General features: G+C 46.8%; 1 protein-coding gene across 1 annotated transcript in view; it reads right to left on the minus strand.

Annotated features, from left to right (window-relative positions):
• LOC148144806 (uncharacterized) overlaps positions 1–21,410 on the minus strand; it is a 38,484-nt gene that overhangs the window by 7,170 nt on the left and 9,904 nt on the right. Inside the window, exon 4 of the mRNA XM_087975101.1 lies at positions 18,148–18,190. Coding sequence (XP_087831227.1) covers positions 18,148–18,190 — 43 coding nt within the window. The remainder of the gene's footprint in view (positions 1–18,147; positions 18,191–21,410) is intronic.

The following is a 21,410-nucleotide window of genomic DNA, read 5'->3' on the forward strand; positions in this document are numbered from 1 at the left end:
AACAATAGTTGTGAATTCTGTCTGGGTCCCAATGTCGAGTCAGACTTGACATTGTTAGAAAAGCTCTGCATTTAAATTACATTCTTGAGAATGCTATTTAAAACACGTTCTGGGATTAACAAACCAAAGAGCAGAAATCCATTCTAAAAGATTTAAATCTAGAATTGTTTAATGTATCACATCTCTGTGACACTAGACTCCTTTGGATATAAATTGTGATCATGATCTTATTCTCCACAACCACCTGACGAAGGAGCAGCGCTCCGAAAGCTAGTATTTCCAAATAAACCTGTTGGACTATAACCTTGTATTGCGTGATTTTTAATTTTACCCACCCGAGTCCAACACCGGCTCCTCCACATTATTTCTACTGAACACAGCACACAGCTCCCGGTGCTGCCAGTAAACTTTACAATGCCGATGAAATGACAAACTCTGCACTCCTGGAAAATTTACATCTGATACACAACATTCGAAACTTAGTGCAGGAGGCAGAAAGAGTACTGCGTGCAGTTCTCGTCTCCAAATTTGAGGAAAGACATTCTGGCTATTGAGGGAGTGCAGCGTAGGTTCACGAGGTCAATTCCTGGAATGGCGGGATTACCTTACACTGAAACGACTGGGCTTGTATACCCTTAAGTTTAGAAGACTGAGAGGGGATCTGATTGAGACAGCTCAAACCACTGCCTCTAGTTTTGGACTCCCCTATTCAGAGGAAAAGACCTTGGCTATTCACCCCAATCCATGTCCCTTATAAACTTCTATGATGTCATCCCTCAGCCTCCGACACTAAGGGAAAACAGCCCCAGCCTATTCAGCCTCTCCCTCTCGCTCAAACCCTCCAACTCTGACACCAGCCTTATAAACCTTTTCCAAACCCTTTCAAGTTTCACAACATCCTTCCATAGGATGGAGATCAGAATTACACACAATATTCCAAAAGTGGCCTAACCAATGTCCTGTGCAGCCGCAATATGACCTCCCAACTCCTTCACTCAATGCTCTGACCAATAGAGAAAAGCATACCAAACACTATCCTGTCTTCACTATCCTGTCTACCTGCGACTCCACTTACAAGAAACTATGAACATGCACTCCAAGGTCTCTTTCTTCTGCAACACTCCCCCTGTGTAAATCCTGCCTGCATTGCTTGACCAAAATGCAACACATCACATTTCTGCAAGTTCAACTCCATCTGCCCCTCCTTAGCCTATCAGCCCATCCAATCAATTCTAATTTATCGTGAACTCTCTTTCCTCTCTTGTTCCTTAGAAGCTGAAGATCTCCATCCCACACACACTCCCTCCATTTCCAATTTGCTGAACCTAATCCCTGCTGTACCTCATCCTGAAGGGTCTGGTTCATGCTGATTAACAGGACCATACTCAGGGGAGATCTAACTGAAACATACAGAATACTGAACAGCCTGGACAGAGTGGATGTTGGGAAGATGTTTCCATTGACCCGAGGGCACAGCTTTAGAGTAAAGGGAAGACATTTTAGAATGGAGATAAGGAGAAACTTCTTCAGTCAGAGTGGTGAATCTATGGAATTCATTGGCATAGAAGACTGCAGAGGCCAGGTCACTGAGGATATTTAGACTTAGATAGCTAGGTTCTTGAGTATTGAGGGGATCGAAGGTGACAGGGAGAAAGCAGCAGAATGGCGCTCAGAAACTGATCAGCCACGATTGAATGGTATGAGCAGACCTGATGGGCTGAATAGCCTACTTTCTGCTCCGATGTCTTATAGTCTCTTGCTGTCCAGGACACTGAGAATTGGGAGCAGGAGTTGGCCATTTGGTCTTTTAAGCCTGCACCAGCATTGAACAGATCACAAATGGATATGGATCTCCCTACATTGAGATGCAGAGGCTGGGACTTTTTTCACTGGAGCATCGGAGGTTAAGAGGTGTCCTTAGAGAGGTTTAAAAATGATTTAAAAATCATGAGGGGTATAGGTGAGGTGAATGGCAGGCGTCATTTCAAGATTAGGGAGCAAATGTTTAAAGTGAGAGTAGAACGAGTTGAAAGACATGAGGAGCACTTTATTTCAAAAATTTATTTAACTCACTTTATTTAACTCAATTCCTCTTGCTAATATACCACTTGCCTTGCTGATTGCTTCTGCACCTGTCTGACAACTGGCAGCAACTGGTGTCGGAGGACGTTGAGGCCCCTTTGCACATCCATACATCATTCCTGATGAAGGGCTCGTGGTTTGTGTGTGGAATGAATGTCCAGAGGAAGTGGTGGATGCAGGTACAGTTACAATGTTTAAAATACATTTTGATAAGTACATGAACAGGAAAGGTTCGGAAGGATATGGCCAAACACAGGCAGGTGGGATTAGTTTAATTTGTGAATATAGTCAGCATGGATAGAAGGGTGTGTTTCTATGCTGTATGACTGTCACTGTTCTGTACTAGCCTTAAAACTATTTTCTTGCCTTCCCCAAGAACCATCCACTTCTCTGTTGTTCAAAAGTAATATGAACTCAGCCTTGAATATATTCAATGACCCCCGAACTGCAGGGAGACATCCCTACTTCTAAACTCAATTCCTCTTGCTAATATACCACTTGCCTTGCTGATTGCTTCTGCACCTGTCTGACAACTGGCAGCAACTGGTGTCGGAGGACGTTGAGGCCCCTTTGCACATCCATACATCATTCCTGATGAAGGGCTTGTATCTGAAACGTCAACTTTCCTACTCCTCGGATGCTGTCTGACCTGCTGTGCTTTTCCAGCGCCACACACATTTTGACTCTGATCTCCAGCATCTGCAGTCCTCACTTTCTCCACTTCCCAATATATCACCATTTAAACAATACACCTCATTTCTGCTTTTTTTTCCACAGCAAAGGCTATAACTTCACCCTGTGGTACTGCACTTGCCATGTGTTTGAGGCACAGACCTGGACCAGCTTTTCCAGAGTCTGTCCTCTTTCTGGATTCACTCCCTTTCTTTTCAGTTGCTGCAAGTCAACAGTTGGATCCCAGCATGCAAATAAAAGAAATAGAAAAGGGAGTGAGAGAAGAGAGTGCTGTTGGACAGAGGAAGGAAATTACAGTCTTGGATGAATCTCAATCTTCATTCAGAGAGAGAGAGAGAGAGAGAGAGAGAGAGCGAGAGAGAGAGAGAGCGAGAGAGAGAGAGAGCGAGAGAGAGAGAGAGCGAGAGAGAGAGAGAAGCAGCAGCAGCTTCAGAAGCTCATGGGTCAAGATTAGAGTGGTGCTGGAAAAGCACACGTCAGGCAGCATCCGAGGAGCAGGAAAATCGACATCTCGGATTCAGACAATAGGGCTGTTCTGAATGGTAGGAGGACCAGGCTCTTTCCGGTGTTCCAGTGCTCCTCATTGGGCCGGCAAATGAAATTCATGCACCATTTTTACAGACAGATAGAAGCATGTGCAGTTTTTTGCTGACACCGAGGAGCACGCGCAGTAGGCTCTGTAGATATGCTGGTGTAACTGACAGATTCAACTGGCCAAATGCCAATAGGAGGAAAAAAGGGTAGAGCCACAATTTTGTTTCACTTTCCCACCCCCAGCTCGACATAACCGCGCATGCTCCTCGCTATTCTCCTTACCCTCACCCCTCATGATTTTTCAAATCTCAATAAGGTCATCCCTCAACCTCCTCCACTCCAGTGAAAAAGTCCCAGCCTCTCCCTATAACTCAAACCCTCCATTCCTGGCAACGTAAATCAAAGTAAATCTTTACCGAACCCCCTCTAATACTATTCTTCCTATTACAGGGTGACCAGAACTGTACTCAGTACTCTAAACAAAATGGCCTCACCAACATCCTGTACAACCTCAACATAGAACAAAGAAAATTTACAACCCAGGAACAGGCCCTTCAGCCCTTCAAGCCTAAGCCGATCCAAATCCCCTGTCTAAACCTATCGCGCAATTACTGAATCTGTATCCCTCTGCTCTCCACCTACTCATGCATCTGTACAGATGAACCTTTTTCTTTTTATAGATATTTTTATTGAAAATTTAACATGTTTTTACAAGTTTACAAATAAAAAAACCAAGTACAAACACTAATATACAATTAAATCTTAAATAAATAGCCAAAACCTGTCAAACAAAAAGAAGAGATACAGAGAAGAAAAAGACAAAACTCAACTACTAATCTAACCTATAACTAACCAGAGTGTATGATCAAATATCTTACATTATTCAAAAGAAAAAAAGATAACATAGCAATGAAGTAGTGAAGTACATGCTCGGAATGAGTTAACATCAAGTCGTAATAAAACCCGTATTCATGCGGGATTCCTCTCCCAAGGGACCCCGGACCAGCCAGAACTGTTACCTCAACTAAATGAAAGCCCTTGAAAGAATGGCCGAAATATCTGTATCTATGAAATTCAAAAAGGGCTGCCATATTTTATAGAATAATTCAGTTTTTTGGTGTACCATATTTGTAAGGAATACATTCCATGATTAATCTGTGCCAATTCAGTTTACCAAGATATTTTTTCTTGCATAGAAGGAGAGAATGGGAAATAATTTCCTCCCGTGCACATCCAGAGAAGGTAAGCTCGAGAAGCCCAGAAGAGGAGATACTGGATCTACTGTAATTTCCATTCCCAAGATTTCTGTCAGGGCGTTTACTACTTTGGTCCAGTATTTGAGGATCTTATGGCATGTCCATAAGCGGTGTGTAGGAATGCCCACCTCTGCTTTACATTTGGGACACATTGGCAAAATTTAGGACAGGAGCATCTCCAATCTTTCCGGTGCCATATGGGCCCTATGAAGTATCTTTAACTGAATGGCCTGGGTTCTGCTACAAATGGAGATTTTTTTTTGGCATTTTCCCAGATGTCATTCCACATTTCTGTAGAAATTTCCAGCCCCAAATCCTGATCCCATGTTCTAAGCAGATGGTCCATATCTTCCGACACTTCATCACGTAATAAATGATAAAGAGTGCTGACCAAGGGTACACCTATTGGCCACAACACTCTACGTTCTCTGATTTATAGAAAACATCTAATAGCGTAGTCGTCTTCTGTATGTAATTTCAAATGTAGAAGTATCGAAAGAGGTCTCCATTAGGTAATCCAAATTCCTGATGCAGCTGTTCAAAAGACATCTGGACCCCCTTCTCAGACAGATCCCCTAAACAGGAGATACCCCTGGATCTCCAGGATTTGAATATGGCATCTGTAAGCCCCGGTTGAAAACCCCATGCCCCCACTATAGGAGTATAGGGGGATGTTTTATGTGAATTACCCTCGTTTTGCCGCATTATATTCCAAGCTTTAATTGTGTTTAGTACTGTAGGGTTTCTACAGTGGTCCGTAATGATTTTCATCTGATCTAAAAATAAGAGGTTAATAAGAGGGCACTGTACTTGAGAAGCCTTGATGTCCATCTAGATTGATTGCGGGTCAGACGTGACCCAATCGGCTATGTAGCTTAACAAGGAACTTAACTGATACTTCCTAAAGTCTGGAAAGTCCAGCCCGACCTCCTTGCCTGTGGAAGCTGTAGCTTCCTTAACTTAATGAGGGGCCGTCTAGGATTCCATATGAAAGAACCCAGCCAACCATACAATCTGCGCAGTGCCGGCCTCGGCAGCATCACCGGAAGCATTCTCATAGGGTATAAGAGACGGGGCAAGACACTCATTTTAATTAGGGCTATTCTACCGAGCCAGGAAATTGGAAGGTTTCCCCAACGTTGAAGACCCTGTCTTACCCTTTTCAATAGATGCACAAAATTGACCTTGTATAGCTGGCCAAATACTGGGGTGATAAAAACGCCTAAGTATAAGAAACCCTCCGTCCAATAAGTGGGACATACTAGTGAGGCATGGCCTCTGATTTTGAAAAATTTATTTTGTAGCCTGAAAATGCACTACATGTATTAATAACTTGGATTAAGTGAAGCACGGACATCAGAGGATTACTAAGAAAAAGGAGATCATAATCTGCATATAGGGTAATTTTATGTTTAACCTGTACCAACCCTCGGGGCCGTTATATTAGAGTCACCCCGTATAGCTTCCGCCATTTGCTCAATTATTAGCGCGAATACCAACGGTGAGAGAGGACATCCCTGACGGCAGCCCCTACCCACACTGAAGCTATCCAAACCTAATTCATTGGTGATCACAACTGCTTTGGGATCATTATACAGTGTTGAGACCCATATCTCTCACCTCAATGCTAATGTTTTAGAGAGAATTTTAAAATCTACAGTTAGCAAGACACACAATCTTCTGGATCCTTTCCTTTTTTGAGAATAAGGGAGATATTCACCTCTTTCAGTGAAGGCAGGAGGCAGCCCTGACTTATATGAGTAGTTATACATGTCCATAAGTGGGCCAGCTAATACTCCTGTGAACTCTTTGTAAAATTCAACCTGAAAGCCCTCTGGGCCAGGTGCCTTACCGCTCTGAAGTTACCTGATCGCGTCAAGTATTTCCTGGGTTGTTAGGGGAGCATTCAGGACCGATACCTGTTCTGGGGTTAAGTCCGGAAAGGCTTTTAAAAAAGGACTGCATCCTCCTGGCTCTATCTTCACAATCCTGCGATCAGAATAAAACTTTCTGAAGATTGTGTTGATCCTTTTAGGATCGTGAATCAGAGTACCAGCACTTTCCCTGATAGCCGTGATAGCTTGAGGGGCCCTTTTTTTCCTTGCGAGAAATGCTAAGCATCTGCCAGGTTTATTGCCAAATTCATATAATCTTTGTTTTGCAAATAATATTTCCCTCTTTGCCATTTGGGTGAGCGCGGTATTCAGAGCTGTCCTAAGGACCGTAATCCTTTGTAATTTGGCAATAGAAGATCTGTCAGCGTATGCTGTTTCAGCTGCTTTTAAGCAAGCAGCAAGTAGACGCTGTTGTTCTCCCTTTAATTTTTTCTGGGTCACCGAGTATGAAATGATCAGACCTCGCGCATAAGCTTCAATAGTCTCCCACATCATTGACGGGTTACTAGCCGTACCTAAATTAATTTCCAAGAAAGCTTCAAATTCTTGAGAAAAATATTTTGCAAATTTACTATCCTTCATTAAGAAGGAATCCATACGCCAATGTCAGGGGGATGCCTCATTGTTTCTAGCCTTGATTTCCATGTACACAATAGCGTGATCAGAAATTTTCATATCACCTATTTTACAGGATGATATAGAATTTAAAAAAGTCGAGGGGGCAAAAAACATGTCAATTCTAGTGTGACATTTATGTGGATTAGAGTTAAAAGAGAAATCTCTGCCTTGCGGGTGGAGGCACCTCCACACATCTATTAATCCTAATTCTTGATTCAAATCCGCCAATTGTCTAGATCTGGGGGATACACCCGCAGTACTCTTGGGTATCCTGTCTATTTCCGGCTCCATAATGCAATTCAAGTCTCCCCCTATAATTGTATGACGAGCACCGAGTGCCATCAGTTTGGAGAAGGCTTCCGTTATAAATTTGAAAGGATGTGCCGGGGGACAATACTGGCTTAAAATCCCATATTCCTCTCCATTTAGAAGGGCTTTAATTACTATATATCGTCCAGATTCATCTTTTATCTGACTTAGGATTTTGAAAGGGAGATTCTTCCAAATAAGAATGACTACTCCCCTACTTTTTGAGCTGAAGGAAGAATGGAAGGCCTGATCAAATCCACCCTGTTGTAATTTCAAACGTCCTTTAACCAATAAATGGGTCTCCTGTAGGAGAGCTATATCAACCCTTTCTTTTTTGAGGTTTGGTAATATTTTCTTCCCTTTGATTGGAGAATTACTCCCCTTGACATTCCAGGTGCACCATTTAATCGAATGACTAACCATAATCATCCAGGCAAGTCCGAGACCCCCCCCCCCCGGAGGAGAAACACCATCCAAAACACCACAAGCATAGACCATAGAAAATTCACAAAAATAGAGATTCTTTAATACATTCACAATATAATAAAAAACTATTTCTAAATAAAAAAACAAAAACATATTTAAACGGAGATTTTCCCCCACGTTTCCGGGGGAATCACTTCCTTTCCGAAAACCCATCATATCCTCTCCCGACCAGTGCCCCACCCTCGACCCAGGCACCCCATAATAAAGTGAAGAAAATTCAAGTGTACGACCAAGCTAAAGTTAACAGTGAGTTAACTTTACAATACAACGGATACAATAAATGATATTAGTGGATCTGCAGGTAAAACTTTGATCGATGTGGAAGGCTCCTTTGGGGCCTTGGATGGAGGTGAGGGAGGAGGTGTGGGCGCAGGTTTTGCAGTTCCTGCGGTGGCAGGGGAAGTGCCAGGATGGGAGGGTGGGTTGTAGGTAGTCACGGAGGGAACGGAAGGTGGAAAGGGGTGGGGAGGGAAATATATCCCTGGTGGTGGGGTCTTTTTGGAGGTGGCGGAAATGTCGGCAGATGATTTGGTTTATGTGAAGGTGGTAGGGTGGAAGGTGAGCACCAGGGGAGTTCTGTCCTTCTTACGGTTGGAGAGGTGGGGTCTGAGGGCAGAGGTGCGGGATGTGGACGAGATGCATTGGAGGGCATCTTTCACCAAGTGGAAAGGGAAATTGCGGTCTCTAAAGGAGGAAGACATCTGGGTGTGTTCTGTGGTGGAACTGGTCCTCCTGGGAGCAGATACGGCGGAGGGATTGGAAATACAGGATGGCATTTTTGCAAGAGGTAGGTTTTACCTATGTGAACAATGAAGACAAGTGTGCGAAACACCTTCTTCACCCCCGTCTACCAGTGATACACCTTTCAAGAACAACGAACCCGAACACCCCCGGGTCTCTGTTCTACAACACGACCCAGGCCCTAACATTACCTGTACAAGTCCTGCCCTCCTTTATTTTAGTAAACTGCAAACCCTCACTTATATCCATACCTCTCTCATACACACACTCTCTCAGAAATACACATACACCAACCTCTCATTCTCCATCACAATCACACTTTATCAAGCATGCACACATGCAAATACACACTCACTGACGCATAGTCTTATACACAAACTCACATACACACACACTTTCCTGATGAAAGGCTTTTCCCCGAAACGTTGATTTTCCTGTTCCTGGGATGCTGCCTGACTTGCTGCAACACCACATTCTTGATCCTAAACTTATTACCCTTCAGTTCTGGGCTCCCCCATCCAAAGGAAAATACCATGTCTATTTACCCTATCCATGTCTCTCATGACGATATAAAAGTGTATAAGGTCACTCCTCAGACTCTGGCAAGCTACGGAAAACAGTCCCAGCCTGTCCTTATGTCTCTCCTCACCCGGGTATCCAAGACACATACCTGAGGTCGTAAAATCTGCTCCCTCCCTGGATTCACTCCAGTTGGTACAAGTGAGCCTGCTCCACGATCATTAAGATCATGGCTGATCTATCCATCGTCTCATCTCCTCCTCCCTGCACTGTCACAAGGAACCCCTTAATTCCCCTACCAGACAAAAACCCACCGAACTGTGTCTTGAATATACTTAATGAAGCTGTCTCTATTGCTTCCTTGGCCAGAGAGTATTCCATAATTTTGACGAAGGCCTTTTGCCCAAAACATCTATTTTCCTGCTCCTCGGATGCTGCCTGACCTGCTGTGCTTTTCCAGCACCACTCTAATCTAGACTATTTCATAGATTCACGACCTTCTGGGAAAAACAGTTCCTCATCTCTGTCTGAAAGCTCCTCCCTCTAACCTTGAGGCCTAGTCTCACCTACCAGAAGTTACCGGACAGGGTAGGGCTTCATCCCCACAGTGCAATGACATTGGGAAGATGTTTCCATTGGTCGGAGAGACTAGGACCAGAGGGCACAGCTTTAAGAATAAAAGGAAGACCTTTAGGAACAGAGATAAGCGATGTCGCCTTTTCTGCTGACAGCGAGGAGCATGGACAATGTGTTGGTGACACGAGTGAGCAAGCGTGCTGTTGTTCACACCACGGAACAGACACAATGTGCTGTGTGGCGATGCTGGTGTTATTGACAGATGTTAAGTGTTCAAATGCCTGGAGGAGAAACAAAGGGTAGAGCCACAGTTCTTTTTTCCAATGTGGCTCAACATTTTATAGCTTTTGCATTTTGTCTGGTTGCTCAACTTTTTTTTAAATGTCTTTTCGTCAGTGTAGGGGTGAGGTTCACAACTAGAGGGCATAGGTTTAGGGTGAGAGCAGAAAGATATTAAAGGTACCGAACGGGCAACTTTTCCATGCAGAGGGTGGTGCATGTATGGAATGAACTGCCAGAGGAAGTAGATGGAGGCCGGTATAATTACAGCATTTAAAACACATCTGAATGGATATATGAACAGGAAGGGATTAGTAGGATATGAGCCAAGTGCTGGTAAATGGGACTAGATTAATTTAGGATATCTAGTTGGCATGGACAGGTTGGACCAAATGGGTCTGTGACTCTAAATAATAAAGTCTACTATTCCAAATAACAAACTATATCCATGTTAACAAGGCTTAGTGCACCACATTCTTTACTAACCATTCTCAACAGGTCCTGCCCCTTCAATGACTGAGAAACATATACATGCTGGTGCATAATTCCACATTCCTTCCCCTCATTCCTTCCACAAGCCCCACATTCCTTCCCCTCCCCCCCCCCCCCCCCAACCCCAACCTGCCTCACCTTTCACCTCCCGGGCCCAGTACCTTCCAGGTGGCCCCATAGTTGACACAGGGGCCGCCCCACGACCAGTAGAACTCCACCACCCAGGCGGCCGACGAGTTCCCAAGCAGGCCCTTAACCCCATCCGCCTCCAGAATGCTCACCGGCTCCTGCCTGCTGTACAGCCGGCCGGTGTGGCCGTGACACAGCAGCTGCACCAGGAAGGCGGCGGTGCCCAGTGACGGGTGTCTGCCCCGGGCCGCACGGCGCCATTTTCCTAACGGCCGCCCTCCCGCCGCTTCCCCGCTCGAGCGACTTCTCCTCCCAACCGCCTTCGCCCCCGCGTGACGTCTGCACGGGCGGGGCCGGGGGAGCCTCACCGTCACCAAGCAACAGCCACCTCGCGCTACAACTGCTCATTCACAAAAACAAACTCTCCTGTCTCGCTCTGCAGCTGCAGGGGGGACACTGCCACGTTTCCAGGAGCCCTGTCTACATTGGGAAAGCTCACGGCTCAATTTAAACAGATATTCCGACATCTAACGGAACGGCGTCATATCTAAAGGGGGCAATCTGCATTTTAAAGGGACATGGACATTTTAACGGGCTATTTCTGCAAATAAAGAGGTTTAAATGGACAAGATTACATTTCAAAGGGATGTGGCACATTCAAAGGGATATCTTAATATGTAAAGTGACGCAGTTATATCTAAGTGAATTTACATTTCGAAGAGACGTTGCCCTATTTGTAAGCAGAAATATCCCTTTAAGTGTGAATTCTGTCTGTTTCCCAATGTTGAGTCAGACTGACATTTTTCTTAGTAAAGCTCTGCATTTAAATTACATTCTTGAGAAGGTAATTTATAGATTAGGGTGTAGAGGTTAGGGAGGATTGGCCGTGCTAAATTACCCATAGTGACCAGGGATATACAAGTTAGGGTGGCTTGGCCATGGAAATATGGAGTAAGGGGTTGGGTATGGGTGGGATACTGTTCAGAGGGCCAGAGAGGAATCGATGGGCTGAATGGCCTGCTTTCACATTGTCACACTTCTATGACCCTTTCCACAAAGGAGCATTTTATCTGCATCTATCCTGTCAAGCCCCTTTCAGAATTCTACCGGTTTCAGTAGAGGTATACAGCACAGAAACAGACACTTCGGTCCAATTCGTCCATGCCAACCAGGATTCCAAACTAAACCAGTCCCACTTGCCTGCATTTGGCCCATATCCCTCTAAACCTTTCATTCATGTACCCATCCAAATGCTGTTTCAATGTTGTCACTGTACCTGCATCTACCACATCCTCAGCAAGTTAATTCCATATGCAAATCACCCTCTTTCAAAATGTTGCCCGTCCGGTTCCTTTTACATCTCTCTCCTTACATTAAAAAAAAACGCCCCCCTAGTTTTGAGCACGCCGATGCTAAGCAAGAGCCCTTTGTTATTCACCTTTCCTCCACTCCTCATGATTTTATCAATCTCAAGGAGGTCACCCCCCCCAACTTCCTGTGCTCCAGTGAATAAAGTCCCAGCCTCTCCTTCTAACTCAAACCCTTCAATCCTTACAACATCCTGGTAAATCTTTATTAAAGTTGAAACTTTATTGCTGGAACAGCACAGCAGGTCAGGCAGCATCCAGGGAACAGGAGATTCGACGTTTCGGGCACAGGCCCTTCTTCAGGAATGAGCAGAGAGTGTTCAGCAGGAGAAGATAAAAGGTAGGGAGGAGGGACTTGGAGGAGGGGCGTTGGAAATGTGATAGGTGGAAAGAGGTCAAGGTGAGGGTGATAGGTCGGAGTAGGATGGAGGCGGAGAGGTCAAGAAGAAGACTGCAGGTCAGGAAGGCGGTGCCGGGCTGGAGGGATCCGGCTGAGACAAGGTGGGGGGAGGGGGGATGAAGAAACTGGTGAAGTCCAAGTTCATCCCCTGCGGTTGGAGGGTTCCCAGTCGGAAGATAAGACGCTCCTCCTCCGACCGTCGGGTTGTTGTGGTTTGGCGGTGGATGAGTCCAATGACCTGCATATCCTCGGTGGAGTGGGAGGGGGAGTTGAAATGCTGTGCTACAGGTTGGTTGGGTTGGTTCGTCCGGGTGGCCCAGAGGTGCTCTCTGAATCGCTCCACAAGTAGGCGGCCTGTTTCCCCAATATAGAGGAGGCCACACCGGCTGCAGCGGATGCAGTAGATGATGTGGGTGGAGATGCAGGTGAATCTGTGGCAGATATGGAAGTTTCCTTTGGGGCCTTGGAGAGAAGTGAGGGGGGAGGTGTGGGCGCAAGTGTTGCACCTCCTGCGGTTGCAAGGGAAGGTGCCGGGAGTGGAGGTTGGGTCGGTGGGGGGTGTGGATCTGACAAGGGAGTCGCGGAGGGAGTGGTCTCTACGGAAAGCTGATAGGGGAGGGGAGGGAAATATATCCTTGGTGCTGGGGTCTGTTTGGAGGTGGCGGAAGTGACGGCGGATGATGCGCTGTACATGGAGATTGGTGGGGTGGTAGGTGAGGACCAGTGGGGTTCTGTCCTGGTGGCGGTTAGAGGGGCGGGGCTCAAGGGCGGAGGAGCGGGAAGTGGAGGAGATGCGGTGGAGGGCACCGTCGACCACGTCGGGGGGGAAATTGCGGTCCTTGAAGAAGGAGGCCATCTGTGTTGTACGTATTTTGAACTGGTCCTCCTGGGAGCAGATGCGGCGGAGACGAAGGAATTGGGAGAATGGGATGGCGTTTTTACAGGGGGCAGGATGGGAGGAGGTGTAGTCCAGGTAGCTGTGGGAGTCGGTCAACCGCATCCACCGCATCTCCTCCACTTCCCGCTCCTCCGCCCTTGAGCCCCGCCCCTCCAACCGCCACCAGGACAGAACCCCACTGGTCCTCACCTACCACCCCACCAATCTCCATGTACAGCGCATCATCCGCCGTCACTTCCACCACCTCCAAACAGACCCCAGCACCAAGGATATATTTCCCTCCCCTCCCCTATCAGCTTTCCGTAGAGACCACTCCCTCCGCGACTCCCTTGTCAGATCCACACCCCCCACCGACCCAACCTCCACTCCCGGCACCTTCCCTTGCAACCGCAGGAGGTGCAACACCTGCGCCCACACCTCCCCCCTCACTTCTCTCCAAGGCCCCAAAGGAAACTTCCATATCCGCCACAGATTCACCTGCATCTCCACCCACATCATCTACTGCATCCGCTGCAGCCGGTGTGGCCTCCTCTATATTGGGGAAACAGGCCGCCTACTTGCGGAGCGATTCAGAGAGCACCTCTGGGCCACCCGGACGAACCAACCCAACCAACCTGTAGCACAGCATTTCAACTCCCCCTCCCACTCCACCGAGGATATGCAGGTCATTGGACTCATCCACCGCCAAACCACAACAACCCGACGGTCGGAGGAGGAGCGTCTTATCTTCCGACTGGGAACCCTCCAACCGCAGGGGATGAACTTGGACTTCACCAGTTTCTTCATCCCCCCTCCCCCCACCTTGTCTCAGCCGGATCCCTCCAGCCCGGCACCGCCTTCCTGACCTGCAGTCTTCTTCTTGACCTCTCCGCCTCCATCCTACTCCGACCTATCACCCTCACCTTGACCTCTTTCCACCTATCACATTTCCAACGCCCCTCCTCCAAGTCCCTCCTCCCTACCTTTTATCTTCTCCTGCTGAACACTCTCTGCTCATTCCTGAAGAAGGGCCTGTGCCCGAAACGTCGAATCTCCTGTTCCCTGGATGCTGCCTGACCTGCTGTGCTGTTCCAGCAATAAAGTTTCAACTTTGATCTCCAGCATCTGCAGACCTCACTTTCTCCTCGAAAATCTTTATTAAACCCTCTCTAATAGTATTCTTCCTATTACAGGGCCACCAGAACTGTACTCAGTACTCTGAAAGTGGCCTCACCAGCATCTTGTACAACCTCAACATGATGTCCCAACCCCTATACTCAATGGTGTGAACAATGAAGGCAATGTTGCGAAATGCCACCTGAACCACCCTGTCTAGCAGTGATGCAACTTCCAACAAACTATGTACCTGAACATCCCCCACCACCCCCATGTCTGTCTGTTCTATAACACGACTCATGGCCCGACCATTATCTGTACCAGTCCTTGTTTTTGCAAAAATGCAACCCCTTGCTTTTATTAAGTCTCTCTCTCACACACATACTCTATCTCTCAGACAGACACACACACACCCCTCAACACTCTCTCACACTCGCAGCCTCATACTCCATCACACTCACTTTCCCAAGCATACACACACACTTCTGCGCACGCTCACGCATAAACTCACTTGCACACACACACACTATTCTATGGGGTGAAATTGTATTGACAGAATTATATTTGCAGATACATTCAATTTTGTTCAAAAAGTACACAATCTGCAGGCAGTCAATGCATCTAATATTTTACAAATTCCGACTTTGGAAACAGAAGCAGTCTGATTCAAGATTGGAATACTGAGACTCAAATCTCACACCTTTAATGCACTGTCTGAGCGGAGATATCTTTTTTTTTATAAAACCTTAAGTCATCTCAAGAACATTGTTACATATTAATGAACCAAAGCCCGCACCCATTCTAAGAGATGAAGACTATCTAAGTTTGTTCAATATTTTCTATCAGTTGCATGACACTGATCTTTTGACATAAGTTCTGTGTCTTATGATGCTGTTCCATGAGGCTTGTGTTGATGAGGCAAGATGGTACAGATGAGGCGATGGAGAATTACAGATCACCTCGGAAAGATTTAAAGAGAGAGTTAAGAAGAGCAAAGAGAGGACACGAGCAGTCTTCAGCAAATAGAATAAAGGAGAACCCTAAAGCTTTCTGTACGTATGTGAGGAATAAAAGGACGATTAGGGTAGGAATAGAGCCAGTCAAAGACAGAAGTGGGAAGTTGAGTGTGGACCCTGTAGAGATCGGAGAGCTGCTAAATGAACATTTCTCATCGGTGTTCACTCAGGGAAAGAATGAGGTATGAGATATTAGACTCGAAAGGATCGAGGTTAGTTACACACAGGTGTTATCAATTCGAGGAGTGAAAGTGGACAAGTCCCCTGGGCTGGATGGGATTTATCCGAGGATTCTCTGGGAAGTTAGGAAGGAGATAGCAGAGCCTTTGGCTTTGATATTTGAGTCGTCATTGTCTACGGGTTTAGTACCCGAGGACTGGAGGATTGCAAATGTTGTGCCCTTATTCAAGAGATGACCCAGGTAATTATAGATCAGTGAGCCTTATTTCTATTCTATGAAAGATTTTGGAAAGGATTATAAGAGATAAAACTTATAATCATCTAGCAAGCAACAATTTGATTTCAGATAGTCAACATGGTGTCATCAAGGACAGGTCGTGTCTCACAAACCTCATTGAGTTTTTTGAGAAGGTGACCAAGCATGTAGATGAAGGTAGGGCAGTTGATGTGGTATACTTGGACTTCAGTAAAGCCTTCGATAAGGTTCCACATGGTAGGCTGATGGAGAAAATGCAGAGGCATGGAATTGAGGGTGATTTAACAGTTTGGATTAGAAACTGGAAGAAGTCAGCGAGTGGTGGTTTATGGAAAATATTCAGTCTGGAGTCCAGTTACGAGTGGTGTTCCACAAGGATGTTTTGGGACCACTGCTGTTTGTCATTTTTATAACTCATTTAGACGCAGGCATACGTGGATAGATTAGTAAATTTGCAGACGACACTAAAGTCGGTGGAATACTGGACAGTTTGGAAGAATGTTACAGGTTGCAGGGGGATTTGGATAAACTGCAGAATTGGGCTGAGGTGGCAAATGGAGTTCAATGCAGGTAAATGTGAGGTGATGCACTTCGGGAAGAATAACAGGATGGCAGAATAGTTGGTCAATGGAAAGATTCTTGGTAGGGTGGATGTGCAGAGGGATCTTGGAGTCCATGTGCATAAATCCCTGAAAGTTGCAACCCAGGTGGATAGTGCTGGTAAGAAGGCACATGGTGTGTTAGGTTTCATTGATAGAGGGATTGAGTTCCGGAACCGCAATATCATGCTGCAACTATACAAAACGCTGGTGCAGCCACACTTGGAATATTGTGTACAGTACTGGTCACCCCATTACAGAAAGAATGCAGAAGCATTGGAAAAGAGGCAGAGGAGATTTACCAGGATGTTGCCTGGTCTGGAGGGAAGGTCTTATGAGGAAAGGCTGAGAGACTTGGGTCTTTTCTCATTGGAAAGAAGGCGGCTAAGGGGGGATTTGATAGAGACATAAAAGATGATCAGAGGATTAGATAGGGTAGACAGAGAAAGAATCTTTCCTAGGATGATGACATCAGCTTGTACGAGAGGACATAGAGCTATCACCCCTCAATTTGTAGTTAAGACAGATGTCAGAGACAAGTTCTTTACACGGAGAGTGGTAAGGGCGTGGAATGCCCTACCTGCTAAGGTAGTCAACTCAGCCACATTAGGGAGATTTAAACAATCCTTATTTAAGCGCATGGATGATTTTGGGATCGTGTAGGGGAACGAGCTGAGAATAGTTCACAGGTCGGCGCAACATCGAGGGCCGAAGGGCCTGTTCTGCGCTGGATTGTTCTATGTTCTAAATTTAGTGCAAGAGGCTGAAAAAAATGAGCTTTAATACTAAAACCTCTTGGAGCTCAAAGCTTTCAATGAGAGTCTGAGCCCGGTGGTAAGTTCAGGTAACCTTTATTGCAACCCAGCTTTGTTACAGCTTCAGATCCCCCCAGTAAAAAGGCAGAGAAAAACTAGTTGCTTTTTGAACAGCTCAAGGTCAAAGTGCACACACCACATCTCACCTCCTCCCCCCGCCACCACACTTCCCCTCCTACTCACCCACCACCAACCCCCACCCCCACCACCACACTGTCTTTGCTATTAGCCAGCACCAAGTTGTCCATTTGTAATTGGATCCTTGGTACAGCCTTACCCCGGAGGAAGTATTGCCTCACTCAGCAATTTTAACCCATACCCTGTCACCAACTAAGTTTCTCCCCGCTCCTTTGCCAGTGGGGTGAGGGCAGTGCAGAGTCAACCAGACTGCTGTGGGTCTGGAGTCACGTGTAGGCCAGACCAGGTAAAGGATGCAGCTGGAACGACTGAGTGAATCCTTTCCCACAATGGTGGTTCCCTTCCCTAACAAGGGAGATGGTGAATCAGATGGGGGCTTTCTCCCCCCCCCCCCACCCCCTCCCTGAAACGGTCTCATTGTTAGATTCCGAAATCCACATTTCCGACTGAATACCAATTCTGTCATCTGTCGTGGAGGGATTCAAACCCGGGAGTCCCCGGAACCTGGTTGATAGTCTAATCGATAATGGCACTTGGCTGTCACTCCTTCAATCCCCCTGCGATGGCACGTGAACTCGCTGGTGCTTGTGCAGGTGGGAGGAGTAGGTGAAGCCCTTCCCGCACTGAGAGCAGGTGAACGGTCTCTCCCCAGTGTGGACCCACTGGTGCCTCTGCAGGGTGAAAGATGTGCTGAAGGCCTTCCCACACTCGGGGCAGCTGAAGGGCCTCTCCCCCGTGTGGACACGCCGGTGGCTCAACAGGGTGGAGGAATACCTGAAGGCCTTCCTGCACTCTGGGCAGCTGAACGGCCTCTCTCCTGTGTGGACCCACTGGTGGGCCAACAGAGCGGAGAAAAACACGAAGGCCTTCCCGCACTCGGGGCAGCAGAAGGGCCTTTCCCCCGTGTGGTCCTGCTGGTGGGCCAGCAGGTGGGAGGAATGTCTGAAGGCCTTCCCGCAGCGGTGCAGGGGAATGGCCTCTCCCCGGTGTGACTGCACCAATGAGTCTCCAGGGCAGACGGGAAACGGAAGCCTTTCCCACAGTTACCACACTTCCACGGTTTCTCCACGGGGGTGGGATTCCTCTGGTTTCTCCATGGCCAAAGCTTCAGCTGCACACAAACACGTGTAGAGCCCCTCCCTGCCGTGAAATCCCTTTCCAGGCCGTATAACGGTTTCAGGCTCCACACACAGTGCGCTGCAACAGTGGGGTTTCTTGTCCAGTCCCACTGATGCTGAAAACGTACTCAGACAGGAACCAAAAAGCTTTGATCCCTCTCACAGAAATCACAGTCAAAAATGTTTGCTGGCCCCAGTGGATTGAGTGACTGTCAGACATTGACATCAAAATGAGGACCGGAGATGCTGGAGAGTCAGTCGAAAAATGTGGCACTGGAAAAGCACAGGGGAGTCAGGCAGCATCCGAGGAGCAGGAGGGTCAATGTTTCGGGCATAAGCCCTGCATCTGTTGATTTTGAAACTTCCCTCTTCAAATCTTCAAAAACTCTATCAGAATAGATTACAAAGCTCATCACCGCCAGTGCAGGGTAGAAATTCTGAACAAGCAATTCTACTTTTTGCAGAACATTCTTTTCTTTTGTTATTCCACAATTGAAGGCACCATCCCACTTTCTCTCCCCCTTTGTTGTCACTCCGCTCTAACTAATTCTCCTGAAGGTGCTGATTCAGGATCTTTCAGGGGCGGAAAAGCAAAAATGTCAAGACTTGATATGTCTCTGAATTTTGGATACCTCCATCTGAAAAGCTAATATCTTTCACAACACTGGTATACTGCTGAGAGTGAGCAGGTCTGATTTTGGGAAGCAAAAAGAAAGTGTCAATTCAGTGTGAACCTGCCACGCAGCTTCTTGAGGAACAACCAGACACAAAACGGTTAACGTCCCCGGGAAGGTGGGAGCAAAATGAGACGTCAAGGCATTAACACCGGCATTAGAGAGAAAGTGAACCTATTGACGTGGCAAAAGTTAGTGGAAAGCCAGAGTCATAGAGATATATAGCACAGAAACAGACCCTTCTGTCCAACACGAGTGTACTGACCAGATATCCTAAATCAATCTAGTCCCCACCCCCTGTCCTGAGACCTTGATGCCTCCAAGCTGACCCTCAAAGGTTCGGTTTGTCCCTCCATTCTTTCCCAGTTGTCTTTTGTAGGTTTTGAAAACTTTCCCAATCTTCTGAGCATAGGATTTGGGAAGTTATGTTGCAGCTGTACAGGACATTGGTTAGGCCACATTTGGAATATTGTGTGCAATTCTAGTTTCCTTACTATCAGGAAGATGTTGTGAAACTTCAAAGTGTTCAGAAAAGATTTACAAGGATGTTGCCAGGGTTGGAGGATTTGGGAGACTAGGGCTGTTTCCCCTGAGCGTTGGAGGCTAAGGAGTAACCTATAAAATCATGAAGGGCATGATAGGATAAATAGACAAAGCCTTATCCGGGGAAGGGGGTCAGGGGGAAAAGAGTCCAGAACTAGACGGCATATGTTTAGGGTGAGGGGAAAAGATACAAAAGAGATCTGAGGGACAACTTTTTCACACAGAGGGTAATATGTGTATGGAATGAGCTGCCAGAGGAAATGGTGGAGGCTAGTACAATTGCAACATTTAAAAAGACATCTGGACAGGTATTATGAATAGGGAGGGTTTGGAGGGATATGGGCCAAATGCTGGCAGGTGGGACTAGATTGGGTTGGGATATCTGCTTGGCATGAACGGGTTGAACCGAAGGGTCTATGCTGTACATCTCTATGACTAGTTGGACTAAAGGGTCTGTTTCTGTGCTGTATGACTCTGGAACTGGTCTTAAAACCATTTTCTTGCCTTCCCCCACAAAATCCACTGCTGTGTTGTTCAAAAATCAGATGAACTCAGCTTTGAATATATTCAATGACCCCCTAACTGCAGGAAGACATCCCCATTTCTAAACTCAATTCCTCTTGCTAATATACACTTGCCTTGCTGATCGCTTGCTACACCTGTCTGACAAATGGCAGTGACTGGTGTAGAAGGACACTGAGGCCTCTTTGTCCATCCACACATCATTCCTGATAAAGGGCTCGTGTCCAAAACTCCTGCTCTCGGATGCTGCCTAACCTACCGTGCTCTTCCAGTACCATACTTTTTGACTCTGATCTCCAGCATCTGCAGTTCTCACTTTCTCCATTTAAACAATGCACCTCCTTTCTGTGTTTTTTTTCCACAGCCAAGGGTATAACTTCATATTGTGGTTCTGCATTTGCCATGTGTTTACCAATTGTGGTCTTCTCTATATCGGAGAGCGAGTGCAAACTTGGGCAACGATTCGCCGACCATCGCAGCTGTGTCTGCAGAGGGCGACCAGACCTCTCAGTAGGTGGGCGGCACGGTGGTTAGCACTGCTGCCTCAGGCGACTCTCTGTGTGGAGTTTGCACATTCTCCCCGTGTCTGCGTGGGTTTCCTCCGGGTGCTCCGGTTTCCTCCCACAATCCAAAAATGTGCAGGTTAGGTGAATTGACCATGCTAAATTGTCCTTAGTGTTAGGTGAAGGGGTAAGTGTCGGAGTATGGGTCTGGGTGGTATACGCTTCGGCGGGTCGGTGTGGACTTGTTGGGCCGAAGGGCCTGTTTCCACACTGTAAGTAATCTAATCTAACCATCCATTCCAATTTCCCTTCCCACCCCTTTTCTGACATGACCATCTTTGGCCTCCTCCATTGCCACAACAAATCTAACCGCAAATTGGAGGAACAACACCTCATCTTCCGGGCAGCCTGCAGCCTGAAGGACTCAACATTGAGTTTTCCAATTTCAGAAAAACCTCCTTCTCCATTCCCATCCCCGTCCTCCTCCATGCCACCAACCAGATTTATTCCTCCCATTGACCAACCAGGTCGTACCCTCTAACTGTCTCGACCTATCCCCACTTCACCACCACCCCCTTTTATCTGCAGCTTCTGCACTCAGCCCCAGCCCTGAAGAAGGGTTACACCTGATACGTCGACTTCTCTACCATCTTATGCCTCCTGCCTAACTATTTTGC

Source organism: Chiloscyllium plagiosum, unplaced genomic scaffold (genome assembly GCF_037043375.1).
Source record: "Chiloscyllium plagiosum isolate Xiang-an unplaced genomic scaffold, Cpla_swu_hap1 HiC_scaffold_27, whole genome shotgun sequence".
NCBI classification, from domain to species: Eukaryota; Metazoa; Chordata; class Chondrichthyes; order Orectolobiformes; family Hemiscylliidae; genus Chiloscyllium; species Chiloscyllium plagiosum.